Genomic DNA, 18,062 nt, shown 5'->3' with positions numbered 1-18,062 from the left:
ATTTACCTGCATTCTCATTCAATGAAACAATTTGTCGATACATATCATCAGGTAGCAACAATCTCTCAACACCTTACGGATTTTTTCAACTTATTTTTAGTGACGATTTATTCAAGCAAATTGCCGACGACACCAACAAATATGCTAAAGGTGGTAGAAAGGAAACAGTTTACTACTGCAAAACATGTTCGAGAAAACCCGGTCTCCACCCAGAAAACTGTGTTGAAAAGTACTACACAGTGAAAACCTACAAGGAATAATGTACTTTGTGTGCCTAATTGTAAACATATTCATGTAACATACTTATATTTCGTGTTACATTCTTTTGCATTGTTCACATCCTACAGCTGTTCATAGTGCAGAAATTAATTAGGAGTGGGGCAGGAAGCATACGCTAAGGGTAATGGAGTTCAAAAGGTTAAACGCCACAATGGACATCATAAGCGCCGTGGTAACAAACGTAAGCGACAGTACACAACATCTTATCTGCCACTAACGAGTCGGATACGATACTCTAACTTGTCATTGTTAAAGTCACGTTGTCTTCAGTAGTAAATCATTATGTCTGTCCTTTCACTGAATATTAGGGCCTACTCTTCGAGTGCATTTTTAATCAAATTTAGTGGCGCAATATTTTCACGGGGTCAACACACGGTGGATGCAATGCTTCAATAAAAATGGTAATTTAATCCTAAATGCTATTTTTCGATGAAAGAATTATTTAAAAATTATGCATGTGATAGTAGGCTAGTACTCACAACCATAGCACGGAGTATGATTAGGTGGTGTTACAGCGTAAGTTATATAGTTTTGGTAGCTTATTATCGGTTATCTGTGTCTTCTGTAATGTTTCGGAAATGACACTTAAGATAATTTTCCTATTATGGGACGATATAGTACATGCCGTTGAGATCTTTGAAGTACAGAACAAGAATGACCAATCGGACATCAGTGAATCCGAACCCATAACCTTCTGATTTCGCGTCATATACTGTCCTGATTGATCTAAATGACCTCATCATTCTTGTTCTGTTCAAAAATACCTGAACCAAGGGTCCGGCATTTCTGGGCACTAATGTAGAGTACTCTATGTGGTAGTGACCACTGTGGGCCACTAGAACTGAATATTTCGTGTTCAGGACCACATCATACTTGAAGTAGACATACAGCTTTTTCGGTGGTGTCGAGTATATAATATAGTACATACCGAAGATATGTGAAGTAGAGAACAAATATTATTAAGGTCATTATAGCTCAATCGGAAGAGCATCGGATACAAAATCCGATGACCTAGTATACTGAAAGTCGATTTCAAGTAAAGTGCGTTCAGGTAATCTAAATATTCAACTATTCTGTCGCTAATATTTGCTTTAATATAAATTACAAGTCTTGAAACTGTAGTGCTTGTCCGAGCTTAGCAACAAGGTAAGAAGTAATCCGTTTGCACACCTGTCTGCTGTACCCACCAATGTGCTTCACTTATCGCTTTGATTGATTCAACCGCGTTGATACCTGAAAATTAATATCTGTCTCCTTGGTTTGATATGGCGTTTAGGTGGCTTACTGTGACAGAGCAAAATTAAAAATTTTGTTCAGTGTCACAGGCTTACATACTCCTAATACTGTATGGAAGATAAAATCAAATAGAAGTGACGTTAGTAATGTATAGCCATCTTCGGAATTAACACTCAAACCTGTAATTCTAATAGAAATATGTAATGACAGAGAAATTATTCAGGGGAAATACAAGGTGAGATGTTAAATTAATATTTAGTGGGACTTACAGTAAGAGTGTTCGATAGATTGATGTGTTACATGCGATTTATAGTAACCAAAACTTCTCAATAATCATAATAAGCTGCGGGATAAGGAACTTTGTCCCAATTTCTGAGTTTTAATCCTAGGCTGAACAACTCTGAATTATGCATCTATAGATAAAGTGAGAGCCTGTCTGTTAGGTTAACCGGTTCCCCTATAACCACATAACACTATGGTAGTGCCGAAATGAAGTGTACTAGGCAAGATGTGAAGTGAAATACTTTGCCGTTGCTTTCCTCACTGGGCCATAAGGTGCTATTGAAGCGCGACTGATCCTATGACTAACACCTTTCGTAACTATTAGAGACACTAGTCATGCTGTGAATGTCATTACTGAGCACCACCAGCAGCTTCCACATTGCCACTGCCACGGATGAGACTGAGACTTCGGTGGAAGCTACACTTTGCTTTGGCCTCTGCCAAGAGACAGGTGCTAAAGTACTGCATTCACCAAGAAATGACGACAGGCAGAAAGTGGGAGTATCAATAACAGTAGGGTATTACGTGCATCTAGCGAATGTGAGAGGGTTCTGTTGGGAATCAAATGTACTAAACTATCGAGTTCGAGTTTTCTGGTTGAAAAAACCGCCTTAAATAATAATTTGAAGCAATTTATAAGTCAATTTGTATACATTTAATGTTATTTAGGGAATTTCCTCGTAGGGACGCTAGGAATAGTCGAAACGGAAGCAGAATACCGTCGCTGAAGAAACATTACCGCGTGTCTGACAATACTCTTCCAGTCTGTTTTTTCTTTAAGGCCTATATTATACTATCACATTTCTGTGTCACAGTATAGGAAGAAGTCTTTGATCAAATGCATGTGATCAAATATATGATTTTAAGTGTATTACGCTATGTTAAAGCTTTTATCAGATATTATGTCACGATCTTAAAAAGTTATATTCACAACAGTTCTATTCATGTACTGCAAGTGTAAGAGCAGTAATGGTTATTGCGTCAATACTAAAGAAGAAATCAAAGAAAAAATGCATTTTGGTTAAGAGAGATGTATCTGAGAGAACTTAAATGTGAAGATGTGAAACCCTATACTAAGTACTAAAGAATGGATGATGAGTCATTTCAGTCTGTTGCTTCAAATTTGTCACCTTACGTTGCAAAACAAAGTACTCACTTGAAGAACCCCATAAGTGTGGAAGACCTTGTCATGGTAACAGCAAGATTTTGGTCTACTGGAAAAACTTTTACATGTCTGCAGATTAGTACCACAATACAAATATGTACTTGTTTCAAAAATAGTTCCAGAAACCTGTGAAGCTACCTACAAATCAATGAAAGATGAATTCTTGACGGTAATTTAGGAGGTTTGTTATATAATAAAATATTACTCTTGTACAATTTAGAATAGGGGCTGTCTGGGCGAGGCGGTAAAGGCGTGCTCGGTTCGGCCGGAAGGACGTGGGTTCGAATTCCCCTCAGGAAGTCGAAAAACTTCAAGGAACGAGATTTTGACTTCCACAAGTGCGCGTGGCCTTGAGGTCCACTCAACACACACACAAAAAAACAGCAGGTTAATTGAAAAATGAAAATCCACAGCCTATTTCCAGTCATTCGACCGGGTCAGGGATAGAATGAATGAAGCCCTATCTAGCGGCGAGGATAGGAATTGTGCCGGCTGCCGAAGCCCGTCGCACTCCTCTGGGGCAATGATTAATGAATGAAAGATGAAATGAATTGACACTGGAGAGTGTTGCTGGAGTGAAATATGACAGGGAAAACTGGAGTACCTGGAGGAAAACCAGTCCCGCCTCCGCTTTGTCGAGCACAAATCTCACATGGAGTGACCGGGATTTGAACCACGGAACCAGGTTAATTTCTGGGGGCAAAGGCGACCAGGCATAGAGCTAACCACTCTACCCCATCAAGTGCCGAGGTTACGGATAGTGGAAGCCTTTACCTTCCACCCCTCCAAGGACCTTCATGGCCTGTACGGAGATGACTTTATTTCTTTGTCTTACAATTTAGAATTCAAAGAAGCATGTATATTTCATATTCTTGTATCGCATTTATAGCTTCAGCAATGTTTTTTTGTAACTTATGTCTTTGTTCCTGCTTTTTAAATATTTGCGCCGGGCTGAGTGGCTCAGACGGTTAAGGAGTTGGCCTTCTAACCCCAACTTGGCAGGTTCGATCCTGGCTCAGTCCGGTGGCATTTGAAGGTGCTCAAATACGACAGCCCCGTGTCGGTAGATTTACTGGCACGTTAAAGAACTCCTGCGGGACTGAATTCCGGCACCTCGGCGTCTCCGAAGATCTTAAAAAGTAGTTAGTGGGACGTAAATCAAATAACATTATTATTAAATGTTTGCGCTTTGAATTGTACAACACTTCACGCGACAAATAATTTGAAATAAGAATTTTTGTGGTTATCACACACCAAGTTTATTTTTCGCCCGCCATTTTCTTTCTTACTACCGAGCAAGTGGCTGCGCGGTTTGGGTCACGTAGCTATCAGCTTGTATTCGGGAGAGAGTGAGTTCGAACCCACTGTCGGCAGCCCTGAATATGATTACGTGTGGTTTCCTATTTTCACACCAGGCTCTACCTTAATTAAGGCCACGGTCGCTTCTTTCCCAAACCTAGCCCTTTCCTATCCCATGGTCGCCATAAGACTTATCTGTGTTAGTGCGATCTATAACTATTATCACAAAAGTATGTCACAGCTAGATGTGGTCAAGGTACTATTTTACAAAATGGAACATTTTACCATATACCGTCGTTGCGCAGCCCCGTGGCTCAGACGGCAGCGCGTCGGCCTCTCACCGCTGGATACCGTGGTTCAAATCCCGGTCACTCCATGTAAGATTTGTGCTGGACAATGCGGAGGCGGGACAGGATTTTTTCTCCGGGTACTCCGGTTTTCCCTGTCATCTTTCATTCCAACAACACCCTCCATTCTCATTTCATAGCATCTATCAGTCATTAATAAATCACTTTGGGAGTGGCGACCCCATCGTACTAACAGCCTATATATGGTTCACTCATTTCAATCCTGATCCGGTCAATGACTGGAAAACATGTTGTTCATCGTCGTTACGCCTCGAAATATCGTTGTGACAATGCTGAGGAGAGAATACTGACCCGCAGCACATACATCACAGAACGAAAATTCGTTGATGTAGCTCATGCAATACTGGTTTCTCTAGATTCAGCGACGGTATACTTCATCAAACTTCTGTGACACAGGAATGTGATAGTGTAGTATAGGCCTAGGATTAGTCACGCCTGCCAGCCACATATGGATATGCAGTCCATCAGAAAAATGTTCGCTTTGTTCATTTTCCTTTGCTTATGTGGAAAGGAAAATGAACCTTAAATACATTATACTGTTGGAGTACGCAAATACGTCATGCAAACATACATCCTACCATTACCAATTGTGAAAACTTAGGTAAGAGATGAATGGTAGTGAAAACATACTTGATATTCAGTGATGGATTACAAGATATGATTGTAAAGTACCTAGTTGTGGTGCAGCTTCACACGATTACACCTGAATGTGGTCAAAATTTATCTGTTTCCTGTTTCTTAGGATACACATGAGTATTTTTTCTGCTGGTCATTGCCGACGTGCCAAAACATTTTCAAAGTGATGCCAGAAAATTTAAATGGGCTCGCCATATGAGGACACCTAGCTGACCAGCCTGTGCGAGTTACGTGTCAGTTATATATAGGCCTATTATCTTCCTTCTTAACTCACATATAAAGGCTCTTCACAGGTGTAATTTCTAGTTATTATTAAATTTTTGGCGCAACAGCCACGAAGGGCCATGGCCTACCAAGTGACCGTTGCCCAGCCCGAAGACCTGCACATTACGAGGTGACGTGTGGTCGGCAGCACGAATCCTCTCGGCTGTTATTCTTCGCTTTTTTGACCGGGGTTGATATCTCACTGTTAATAGCCCCCCAGTTGTATTCGTGTAAGCTGAATGGGCTTCCAAGCAGCCCTCAGATTCAGATAAAAATACCCGCCCAGGCCAGGAATCGAACCCTGGACCGTCTGAAACGAACAGCACAATGCTGGCCATTCAACCCAACAGCCACGCAGTCTGGGAATAGAAAAGTGGGGTATAAATTGGTAACGAGTAAGTTCTGGAGGAGGGATGGAAGCTAACACATATGGTAATGGTTACTGATGGTAGTATGGGATTAGCAGTTGCACGTAGGTTTACATGTTCAGCGATAAACCTATTCCGCGCTACACTAAAACATGTATTTAAGGAGAGTAAAGGTGAAGAGAGGACGGAATGCTGCAGCACAGGGAGTGGCTTCTCTTACCAGGGAATGTCTTGACTGGTCCTCCGTTCTTCTAGTCTTCCTGGGTGAGAACGTTACTGTGTTTACTTTCAAGTCAACTCGCCAGCGGATGTACACGCACGCATGTGTTTGTGTGTGTGCCCTCTCGCACTCACTCCCCTATTCAATTTCTTTGGAAAATCTTTTTGTACTCCACTGTATCTGTGTGTCAATATGAGACCTGAGTAATTGGTAATATGCCACATGTTTGTGTTGATGCTACTTCCAATAACATGTCCAAAACCTTGTAACTTCTTTCAACAATGGGAATGTGGATTTATGGGCCTTCCATATGGTAGAAAAGCGTCAATACGTGATCATTTTTCTTTTAGAGTCAACAGAGCTTTCTACACGAACTAGGAACTTCTTGATATATCACATGTCCAAGTATTAAGGGATCATTTGCTATCTTTGATGTAAACCGTTTCTTCATTCGGCCAACCAAAGAACAGCTCACAGTCACCTGTACCTTCGATACCGACAAGCATCAGCACATCTTCCCATCAAGTTGTGCAAGGTGTTTTTAGTGACACTCTGACAGAGTTTCGGAAGGCTAATTCAATTACGTTCGGGAGATGTTGGCTTCGAAACCCACTGTCGATAACTTCGGTCTTCCATGGTTTCCAATTTTCACACCAGGCTAATAGGCCACGGTGGCCTCTTTCCAGTTCTAGACCTGTACTATTCTGTCATCACCATAAGATCTGTCTGTGTCAGCACGACGTAAAACAAATTTAAAGAAACAATTACGTTCATGATTTGCTTGATGAGCTGAGATCACTGTATACGGGGTCCGGCTCCTTGGCTAAATGGTTAGCGTGCCGGCCTTTGGTCACAGAGGCCTCGGGTTCGATTCCCGGCAGGGTTGGGAATTTTAACCATCATTGGTTAATTTCACTGGCACTGGGGCTGGGTGTATGTGTCGTCTTCATCATCATTTCATCCTCATCACGACGCGCAGGTCACCTACGGGTGTCCAATCGAAAGACCTGCACCTGGCGAGCCGAACATGTCCTCGGACACTCCCGGCACTAAAAGCCATACGCCATTTCATTTTTACTGTATACGGGTCTTAAAGCGATGGAAACGAACAATCTCAGTTGAATTACTTAAGAGAAACTTTGTATTAACTTTTGGCTGAAAAAAATAACCACCTATCTGGGCTCAATTTCTCTCAGACGGGTCTCTGCAGGATCGGCCACGTCTACAGGGAAGTGCCCCAGTACACTGAATTGTATGTAGCATGTGATATGGTAAAGGTAAGTTCTTCACAGCAAAGCTTCAAACCACAGCTAGCAGTAACTTCACGCTCGCGCTACTGTCGTAACAGAGGCCAACGAGACATTTCAGGGTGCTTTAATGCGACGAATCCTGTATCTTGACTTCCAGACGGTAAATAACTCCTGTAAGAAACAGTACAGACACTCTTGCGTGTCTTAAAATATATCATAATTAAAGGGATTTTAATCTATTATTATTATTATTATTATTATTATTATTATTATTATTATTATTACAAGTTGCTTTACGTCACGCCGACACAGATAAGTCTCAAGGCGACGATGAGACAGGAAAAGGCTAGCAGTGGAAAGGGAGCGGCCGTGTCCTTAATTAAGGTACAGCCCCAGCATTTACCTGGTGCGAAAATGGGAAACCATGGAAAACCATCTTCAGGGCTGCCGACCATGGGGATTCGAATCCACTATCTCCCGAATACTGAACGCTGGCCGCACTTAAGCGACTGCAGCTATGGAGCTCGGTATTATTATTATTATTATTATTATTATTATTATTATTATTATTATTATTATTATTATTATTATTATTATTTGATTAATAATTCCTTCCATCTGAATCATAATTTACAGAATAATAGGCAGCGCAATAACTTAAAATTATTTTAATATAATGTCGACACCATAACAAAGAATTTACACAAAATGTACAGGACTGGCTACGGTAGTTTCTGATGATTTCATGTCAGGCCTTTAGTGTGTAATCTAAAGCTTATGTTCCTGTTATTCCTGTGTGTTTGTAGGCTCTACGTAAAAAAGTGCCTCGGATGTTCCGAGAGGATTGGTCCCGAGGAGTTGGTGATGCGAGCTCTAGACTGGGTGTTCCACGTTCGATGTTTCGTGTGTGTGGTGTGTGGTGTTCGCCTCCAGAAAGGTGACCAGTTCATCATTAAACAGGGCCAGCTCTTCTGCCGTCCGGACTACGAGAAGGAGGTGGAAATGCTCCAGGGGTACGCCCAAGGTAGCCAGCCCTTCGCATGCCCGCAGCGCCTTCAGTGTGCATGACGCAGCGCTGAGCCTCCAGATCATCCTTCTAACATTTTCGCATTTAATGAAATTTTCGCTCCATGCAACACTGAAGGTGTTGCGAACTTCTGTTAATGCACTTTGCATGATACACTATATCATCCATTCTCCTTAGTCCTAGAAAATAAGAGGACGATTACCTGAATGTTAGGCCCCTTTAAACAATAAGCATCACCATCATAGAACATTAAAACTTTTCTACTTTCCATGCGGGCGAAAAAGTTCAACAACAGAAGATTGTATAACTATTCATTCCATTCATAATAAATAAAGTTAATCAACGAGTGGTATCCACATGTTCAGGGACATGGTGGATAGTACCACACATTGAATCCTCTGAAACAGAGATACACAAAATGTGGCTCTGGGAGTAAGGGTGTGGTTTGGGGTTCTTGGCTGCACCTTCCAGCTCACGTCCCAACCACTCACACACTCGTCATTCCTCTCTTCGTTTGTTTGTTTGTTTGTTTGTGAAGATAATAATAATAATGGCTTATGGCCTCCGGAGAGGCCTGGTGCGGGTCTTTTTCTCGTAGACGGCCTATTAGGTAACCTGCATTTCTGTGAATGGTGAATAACCCGCACACAGCCAGCCCCCGAGCCATTGGAATTAACCAATTAAGGTTAAAATCCCCGACCCGGCCGGGAATCGAACCCGGGACCCTCAGAACCGAAACCACTACGCTGACCATTCAGCCAGAGAGTCGGACAACGTGAAGATGTATTTTCCCTACTAAAATTTACGAAACTTCGATTGAGAACTAAATCTCCTGATTCATAGTTTGAGGCTTCGGTTCATGTAAGTTGCCCAATATCCTCACGTAATGTGCTGAAATATTAGCGAAGACAGACACGCTGAAAGAAAAACAATTAACGCAGTTTTTCCTGGTCTACCATTCTCTCCAGTTATGATAACCGTATTGTGGAATCATTAGCCGCGTCAGTATTTTTGTTTTAATTTCTTCAGTAATAATAATGTTATTTGCTTTATGTCCCACTAACTTCTTTTACGGTTTTCGGAGACGCCGAGGTGCTGGCATTTAGCCCCGCAGGAGTTCTTTTACGTGCCAGTAAATCTACCGACACGAGGCTGACGTATTTGAGCACGGACTGAGCCAGGATCGACGTCGGCTGACAAGAGTGGATTATTGCGCATCAAGATGTCGGCTGATAAAGACGTACGTGTCACTGCATGTCTTGTAGGCAGTGATATTTAATGTAGAGTAGCGCTCGGAAATATTTTGACGACAAGGTTTCGTTCACATACATCCTCTTGGTAGGCTCAAACACAATCGCATTTCATTGTGTTTCCTGACAAATGGGCAGTCTGATCTTAAATCAAAACACGCACTTCAACACATTAGATAGCTAAGTCGCTCTCTTATTCGAAAAACGTTGTAAGCGAAAGTATTTTGACATTAACGTAGGTGCATGCTACTACTGATTCTTATCATTATCATAATCAAGCCACCGGGCGAGTTGGCCGTGCGGTTAGGGTTGCGCAGTTATGAACTCGCATCCGGGGGATAGTGGGCTCGAAGCCCACTGTCGGCAGCTCTAAAGATGGTTTTCCGTGGTTTTCCGTTTTCACTTTCTCCATTCGCCATTCTCTCAACTGGCTATTCCCCGGTATGAACCGAGCAATTATTTACAAGTTGCGCCACTGATCGCCCGGTACTTAAATCATCTGGCACCTAGTGGCGCAACTAGTTGCGACAATAGTCACCCACGGCTAATAGCGGCTTAAGGTGCAATATTGTGTGAATATTGTCAAGGCATTCTCGCTCTTCATAATGTACTGTATGTGCTGCGGGTCAGTATATCTCCAAAAGTATTATCACATAGGAGGTTTTGTCCCGGCAACGACGATATGCTCTTTTTGGGAGCGAAAAATCTTCGTCTAAATTAGCCCTCGGCGGAATAAAATATCAACGGAATCCTATGCTTCTAACAGGTGCAACTATATAAAACAGGAATTCCAACTTCCTCACAAATAAAAGACACGGACCTACTTGTGTTCGAGTACAACCGACGATGCTGCAATACAGTACAAACTACCCAAGGCAAGTCTAACAAAATACGCGTTCATCACGATGGCCTTAAATGAAGAACAAACATCCACTTTACCTCTAAATAAAATAATTCACACGTCCTAATTTACATGATAATAAACTAATGACAAACTCACAATATTCAACTCTGCCAATATTAACTCTGAATTCATCATGAAGATCATATTTCTGACTTACTCCAATTGAAACGGTATTCTGATGACCGCAATATGCCGCTATCGGTTGACCATCCATTAATGAATAAGTTAACTGAATCTCATCTCTGACACTCGTAACGAGTTTCAAATAATTAAATATTCAAGTGATTAACTAAGAATATTAAAATAAACATATTAATAACATGCGGGCTTCGAATAAAGATTCAGCTGGTCAGCACACAAATATCCCTTCACTCGATATTTAAGGCAGCACTTCGTAAACACATATGTACAAATCTGGATATCAGACGAGGACTCCGTATGTCTGGGAAGCATATTCCTCCACAAAATTAAGTAAGGATGACAATACACAAATTCCTATTTACACAAAATTTCATGATGACCCTATACTGGAATCGAACACAAGATCCCCAGAATCTAAAAAGCACTCACATGACAACACCTGTTTGTAAGTCATTGATCCCCAGAATTTATTTACTGAATTTAAATTAATCAAATTACTTGAACAATCTCCCTTAACCATTATGGTTACCCGAGATGAACAAAGCAACCCCACAAGAAAATATCACAAATCAGCAAAACAATAGAAATTGAATTGTAATTAAAATTAACCCACTTGGTTTTTTGAAACAAGATAACCTTACGCACTGGCCATTATTACGTTACATTACTTACAAAAATGAATTTGCACATATTAATGAAGTTAACTTATCCCCTTGACAATTAAGCAAGCATACATTATTTAATGAATTGCCTTTGAATACTTGTTTCTTCGGCACAGCATCCACCTCGTAACCAGAATTTTAGTAATGATAATGCTATTGACTTTAAGTCACACTAATTACATTTACGGTTTTCGGAGACGCCGAGATGGGGAAAATTTTTCCCGCAGGATTTCTTTTATGTGGCGGTAAATCTACCGACACAGGATTGACGTATATGATTACCTTAGAATACCACTGAAAATGGGCTCAGAAAGCCAGCGCCGTAACCGCTGAGCCACTCAGTCCGGCTATCTTTTTAGTGACGAGCCATCACTGTAGATGCCAATGGGTCCTTGGTTCCTGTGGATCCCCACCTCTTCTTGTCCTGTCACCAGTTCTCGTTCCACGACTTCTTCTCTCTTCTTACACGTTCACACCATAACAAATTACTACGGGCTGTATCTGAGATGAGCATTAATGGAATCGCACACAGGCTAGCAGCTTGCTCTTGGCACCATAACTTGTTACACTAAGTTAAAGATTATACGACTGGTTGCTCCACTCTTACCTTTGCAATGCTAGTGACCTAATTCCTTCCTTAATCTGCCCAACCATTCCTGCCAATTAAAATACCACAAGTCCGACTCGCAAATTGATCTGCATATGAAGTATATTAATACTATTTTCATCGCGTGTTCACGGAACTTCGATGATTGCAAAGTTCAAGTTTCCCATAAAAATTATATGAAATTTCAATCTCACTAGTTCCAGCAAGTCTTTATGAATAAAGTTCGAAATATACAGTCATACGACACTATGCTTTCTTTTACAATGAAAGACATTCAGAGTTCTCAAATGTCAGAATGAAGAGTATCATAATGGGACACTCACTCATGAACACAGACATTACGTAAGAGACACTTCGGTGATAGAATGTTATTAATCTCACACGACTAAGGACAAAAGATGTTCTGCATCTCACACGACGAAGGAACGAAGACCATAGACGCCTTCTTCCTCCTTGTCACCTGTTTTATTACTTCTTCATTCTCTTCACCATAGTGTTCAATCAGGGAACTGGTCAGCTTCTGGTGCAATGATATTTAAAATTTGATATGACGCTTTCACCTCATTGGACTTAATTTCGTGCGTCTTTCTGGCTTTAATGAAATTATTCTTTCTTCTGTCTGCACCAGTCATAACGAGTCCGCCTCTCTCTAGCCTCGAACAAGGTGTCGAGGTTTTCAGCCGTCTCCAAGTGACGCTCATCTCCCTCAGTCTGGTCAGGTTTTCCTTTTGGCTTCAAAATAGCCCCCTTGGAGTCAGGATCCAAGCGTCCTTCTCTTGTTACAGAGATACACCTTCATAACCATTCGCGTAGACAGTTGGCGCTTGCCACATCCTGCTATTTACAATATTTTGCCATACAATGAAATATAAATTATGAGGGCTAGCATACCTATTTATTGCATGAGCACGTTGAACGGGCTCAGTACCTCACGGTGTCTCTGAGCATACAGGGAGAGTTGCCTGGTGTGCAACCCTGCTTTGAATTACTGACGCACGCCTACCCTGAAACTGATTCCCCTACGGCGACTATTCACTTATGAGCGTTGGTAAAGCTTCTGGTAACTCTGCTGGAAGTCATCTTTGATACTTCCTGTAAAGCCCTCTACGATGCTAATTTTGCCCTATTTTCTAAATATAAAATTACGCCCTCTTAGATGCACGTTAATCCTTAGAAAGGGGTAAAAGTCGCAGGGCACACACTCGAGTGAATAGACAGGTTGCTGAAGCACAGACGTTTCATGCTTGACGTGAAAATCTAAGACCAGTAAGGACCATATTAATATGGTCACCGATACATGAGCAGTAATAGCGATATCCTCAACAGTTTGAAGATGATCCTGGTGAACTCAGTGCACTAAACGATTAATGATTTCATCCGTCCCTGAAGTAAAAATTCGACCTTAGTATTCACTTTTGACGATGGGCCCTTGGCCCTTTTTAAAACGCCGATGCCAATTGATCACTTTTGAACTCGCCATCGTTATTCCACCTTTTTCACTGCCATTAGCATTGTGGAAGGCTTCGAAGATGCTTGAAATAAACATATAGCTTTTTAGGAACAAATATAACCTAGGCCTCCATAGCTCAATCCATCCAAAGCAAGGTCGGAAGCCTGTGGGTTCGGATCCCACTAGTTTCAACTTGGCCATTTTTTTCTGCACTTCCCTCTCTTTGGCATGTGTTACATGTACCTAACGTGAACTAATAAACCGGAGAGTTTATTTTAAGTGCAATTCGCTCATGAAAACTAAATACTCACTTGAATTGGCACACAACGAGCCACTTAAGCACACTCTACAGTCGTGCTGACAGTAGTGTCAGACCTGTAGCTTAGATCCTTTCCAGCAGAACAAATTATATGAGTTACGTCCCGGTGGCTCAATCCGTTGAGCATAGGACGTGGTTGTCGATTCGGTTCCCATTGTTGTCTGGCTGAACATTGTGTTCTGTATTAAACATCTCTTTGATGCTGTTCGCCATTCTTAATGAAAACCTTGAGAGAAGCATTACAGCCTTGCTCCCAACTGTAAGTGACTTCGCCGATTGGGCTCCGCCCTCTCGCTGCCCCTTGTGACCAGTCAGATACAAGTCATGCACGTAGGTCAGCCCCCACTACAACACTACTGCCGTCACTGCCTTAGGCCTCCTTGAAATCGTGAGAGGATGCCAGACCATTCGATCTTCAGAGATTTTTTTTTTTGCTAGGGGCTTTACGTCGCGCCGACACAGATAGGTCTTACAGTATAGCGACGATGGGATAGGAAAGGCCTAGGAGTTGGAAGGAAGCGGCCGTGGCCTTAATTAAGGTACTGCCCCAGCATTTGCCTGGTGTGAAAATGGGAAACCACGGAAAACCATTTTCAGGGCTGCCGATGGTGGGATTCGAACCTACTATCTCCCGGATGCAAGCTCACAGTCGCGCGCCTCTACGCGCACGGCCAACTCGCCCGGTTCTTCAGAGATTACCAGGAGCTCCTATTCTCGCGAAGTATCTGTAAGGACCAGTCTCCCTATAAAAGGCAAGCCAGACGAACCCGAGGTGGTTCAGTTTGAGCTTAGTCGAAAAGCGAGACGGTTCAGCTCTGCGAGTGGCAGCTATGTGGAGTGAATGCTTCGGAGCACTGGAGTGCTATTGTGAGTGAACTGGTGGCGAGTGCCAATCGCGCAGCTGAGTGACGAGGGAGACCAGTGCAGGGAAACGACATTGGACAGTGCTGAAGACTGTCGTGTTAGTGCGAACCATGTACCACGTACAGATTTTTGAGACTGTACGCACGCGTGAAGTGTGTGGACGCTATTGTAGTCCAGTGAGTACTGTGTACAGTGAACTGACTACAACTAGAGTGACAGTTGCAGAAGTGATCATAGTGTAATCGTTTAAGCTTGAAGTGTCAGAGCAAAATTAACTTGTGTGGCTGAACAATGAAAGCAGAGAGAGAGCTCTTAGTGGCTGTGTGCCTGTGTGATTGTATAGCAATTAGTGTTAGTTAAATTAATCTGAGAGTAAACGCTACCAGTCATGTATTTATTTACCTGCCACAAACCGCCACGTTACGATATGTACTGAACACGACCTAATACGTTCAAAGTTTATTTAGAGTGGGGCGCGGTCGTGGAAGTTAATTCATTAGCTTTGTTGATCTTTTTCGGTTGAAAATAATACTGGTACAAGTCAACGAGCAAACGAAGAAGACAAATATGGAGATCATCAAATGCTACGGACCAACCTGTGTGTGTGTCACTGAGCTACTCTTGCTGGCGGGTATTGTACCACAGGTCTATGTACACACACATTACAAGGCAGTATGTTTGAACCACGCATATTAACTTCTTCCTTACTTCTCCCATTTCACTTTTAACCTAGAGCTGAACTTTCTTGATAGGTTAGTGTTTGTGTGCCAGAATTTACTTCGGACCAATAAGAGACTGGCTCACCAAGTGGTTGGTGTGGCCAAGAGATGATAAGGAGTTTCTGCCAACTTCACTATTGGAAACCTGACAGTTCCGTGCTCTCGGCTATACATTCGTAGCTGATTGAAAATTTGAACATTCACAATCTGAATTTAGTAACCTACATGCTCGACCCGTGCCTGGCCAGATATGCTGTAAACTTACCACACATTCCTTAATGTAATATTCAAATTTTACTCCCTTTTCGTAAGCCATCACAGTGAAATATGAGCATTCACATCTTGTAGAAGGAGTGTGGGGAAGTTTAATACCGCGTTTCTTCAGATAAGAGAGATGTTCATTTCACCAGTTTTCATATAAGAAATGAAGTTCAAGGTAACACAGTATCTTCCAGTAATCTGCGGAAGAATCCATATCAACCGAAGCTTATTATAATTCGATTTTGTTTGCTATTCTAGTATTCGACATCAGATGACAACATCAGATGTCTAAGTACTTACATCAGATGGAATAAATTCAGACTCAGTTACATTTTAAACCTTCAGACGTGTGTTCCATGTTGGATTAATGAATTCGGCATCGGACTCACTTACCTAGTCCTGGCGGTGACTACCAGTCATAATCTTAAAGGTAGGCTTATACAGTATATCTGTTTAGGGTAGCGTACTTCTAGAGCATTTGTTCCCATCCTTTGAGTAATCACGGCACGCGACACCGTGAATTCCACGGAGCACACTAACGTGCAAGTTGGCAACAATGCGGGAAACTCAGTTTTGTGACTACACACATTTCCTTCAGCAGTCATTTGCTCGTAGACTTGCAATCGTATGGCAATTTCTTCATTATTCTAGCATGTAATCAGGTCGTTAATTTGACACGTGCTACATCGTCGCTGCGCATGAGAATGGTCCAGCTCTGTGGCTTAATGGCTTGCGTGCTGGCCTTAGATTCAAGGAGACTCGGGTTCGATTTCCGGCTGGGTCGAGGATTTCAACCTTTGTGGTGTGTGTGTGTGTGTCTTCCTTAAACACAAAAGGGAAACCTAAAATAATGGGAAAAATAAGGAATTATATGTAAAAGAATCTAAACATATTTTAAAGCAGCTACGTGAAATATTTCAGCTTATAACATTTCTGTCATCTAAGGTTCAATATAGTGTGAGCAATTTCAAGGAATTCTCGTTCATACGACATATGTGCTACGGCTCAATATTTCTCCTACAATGTTACCACGTAGCGGTTATCGCAGGCGCAGTGACGATACGCATTATTGTATTGTATATGTTTTTTATTTTATTTTAAAGTAAAATGGAGACTGTAAAGGAGATAGGAGAGAGAAAGAGAGAGAGAGAGAGAGAACGGAGATAAGAGATTATAAAGTGTACTTGACGGGTGTCAAGAAGGAAAGGGCAGAGTGTGTGGTAGGGCTGTTCGTCAGGAATACTACTCCACGCAACACAGTTTCTGTTAGGCACGTAAATGAGCGAATTATGTGGGTAAATTGTCAGTTGAAGACATTAGGGCGAGAATTGTCTCAGTGTATTTACCTTGTGAGGGTGAAGATGAGGATGAAGTTGACAAGTTTTATGATACATTGAATGATGACGTAGTCAGGGTCAACAGCAAGGATAGGACTCAGCTAATGGGTGATTTCAATGCGAGAGTTGTAAATAGAACGGAAGGACACGCAATGGTGATTGGTAAATGTGGGGAAAATATGGAAGGAATAGGAAGCGTTTGCTGGACTTCTGTGCTAGTATGGGTTTAGCAGTTACATACATTCTTCAAGCAAAATGCTATTCACCGCTACAAATGGGAGGCTAGGGGTACCAGATCTATAATAGGCTATATCTTAACCGACTTCGAATTCAGGACATCTGTTATGAATGTACGGGGTTTCCGGGGATTTTTCGATTTTACCGACCAGTATCTGTTCTGTAGTGAACTTAGTATCACCAGGCCTGGGATAGAGAAGTGTAATCTGTCTGCAAACGGATAAATGTGGAATATATCCAGGACGAGGAAATTAGACAGAAGTACATGAATATGATTGGTGAGAAGTTCCGAACAGTGGAAAGTAAGCAGGTTCAGGATACAGAAAGAGAATGGGTGGTATACATGGATGCTGAAGTAGAAACAGCAAGGGAATGCCTAGGAACAACTGTGTGTAAAGATGGGAAAAGCGAACATCTTGGTGGAATGATGAAGTGAGAGCAGCTTGTAAACGTAAAAGGAAGGCTTATCAGAAATGGCTCCAAACATGGGCTGATGCACACGCGGAATTATACGTAGTTGAAAGAAACAGAGCGAAACAAATACTTGTAGAATCCAAAAAGAAGTCGTGGGAAGATTTAAGTAATAACCTGAAAAGGTTAGGTTAAGCAGCAGGGAAACCTTTCTGGACAGTAATAAAGAATCTTAGGAAGGGAGGGAAAAAGGAAATGAGTGTTTTGTGTAATTCAGGTGAACTCATAATAGATCCGAGGAAATCGCTGGACAGGCTGAGTGAAAATTTGGAAATCTTCTCAACGCAAAAGGTGGTATCGCGAACAGCCGAGCTCATGGGGGGGGGGGGGGGGGGGGAGGAAAGATGATGTTGGTGAAGTTATGAAATTATGGCTGAAGCTGTACGCATAAACCGGCTTCGGTGGTGAGGTCTTGTGAGGCGAATGGAGGAGGGTAGGTTACCTGG

General features: G+C 42.0%; 1 protein-coding gene across 1 annotated transcript in view; it reads left to right on the top strand.

Annotated features, from left to right (window-relative positions):
• The window catches only part of LOC136862731 (LIM homeobox transcription factor 1-beta), a 263,477-nt gene that overhangs the window by 84,109 nt on the left and 161,306 nt on the right, over positions 1-18,062 (top strand). The window contains exon 2 of the mRNA XM_067138957.2: positions 8,174-8,391. Within this exon, the coding sequence (XP_066995058.1) occupies positions 8,174-8,391 (218 nt within the window). The remainder of the gene's footprint in view (positions 1-8,173; positions 8,392-18,062) is intronic.

The sequence above is a fragment of the Anabrus simplex genome, chromosome 2 (assembly GCF_040414725.1).
Source record: "Anabrus simplex isolate iqAnaSimp1 chromosome 2, ASM4041472v1, whole genome shotgun sequence".
NCBI lineage: Eukaryota > Metazoa > Arthropoda > Insecta > Orthoptera > Tettigoniidae > Anabrus > Anabrus simplex.
Note: the sequence above shows the minus strand (reverse complement) of the source record. Positions and strands in the feature narration are given on the sequence as shown.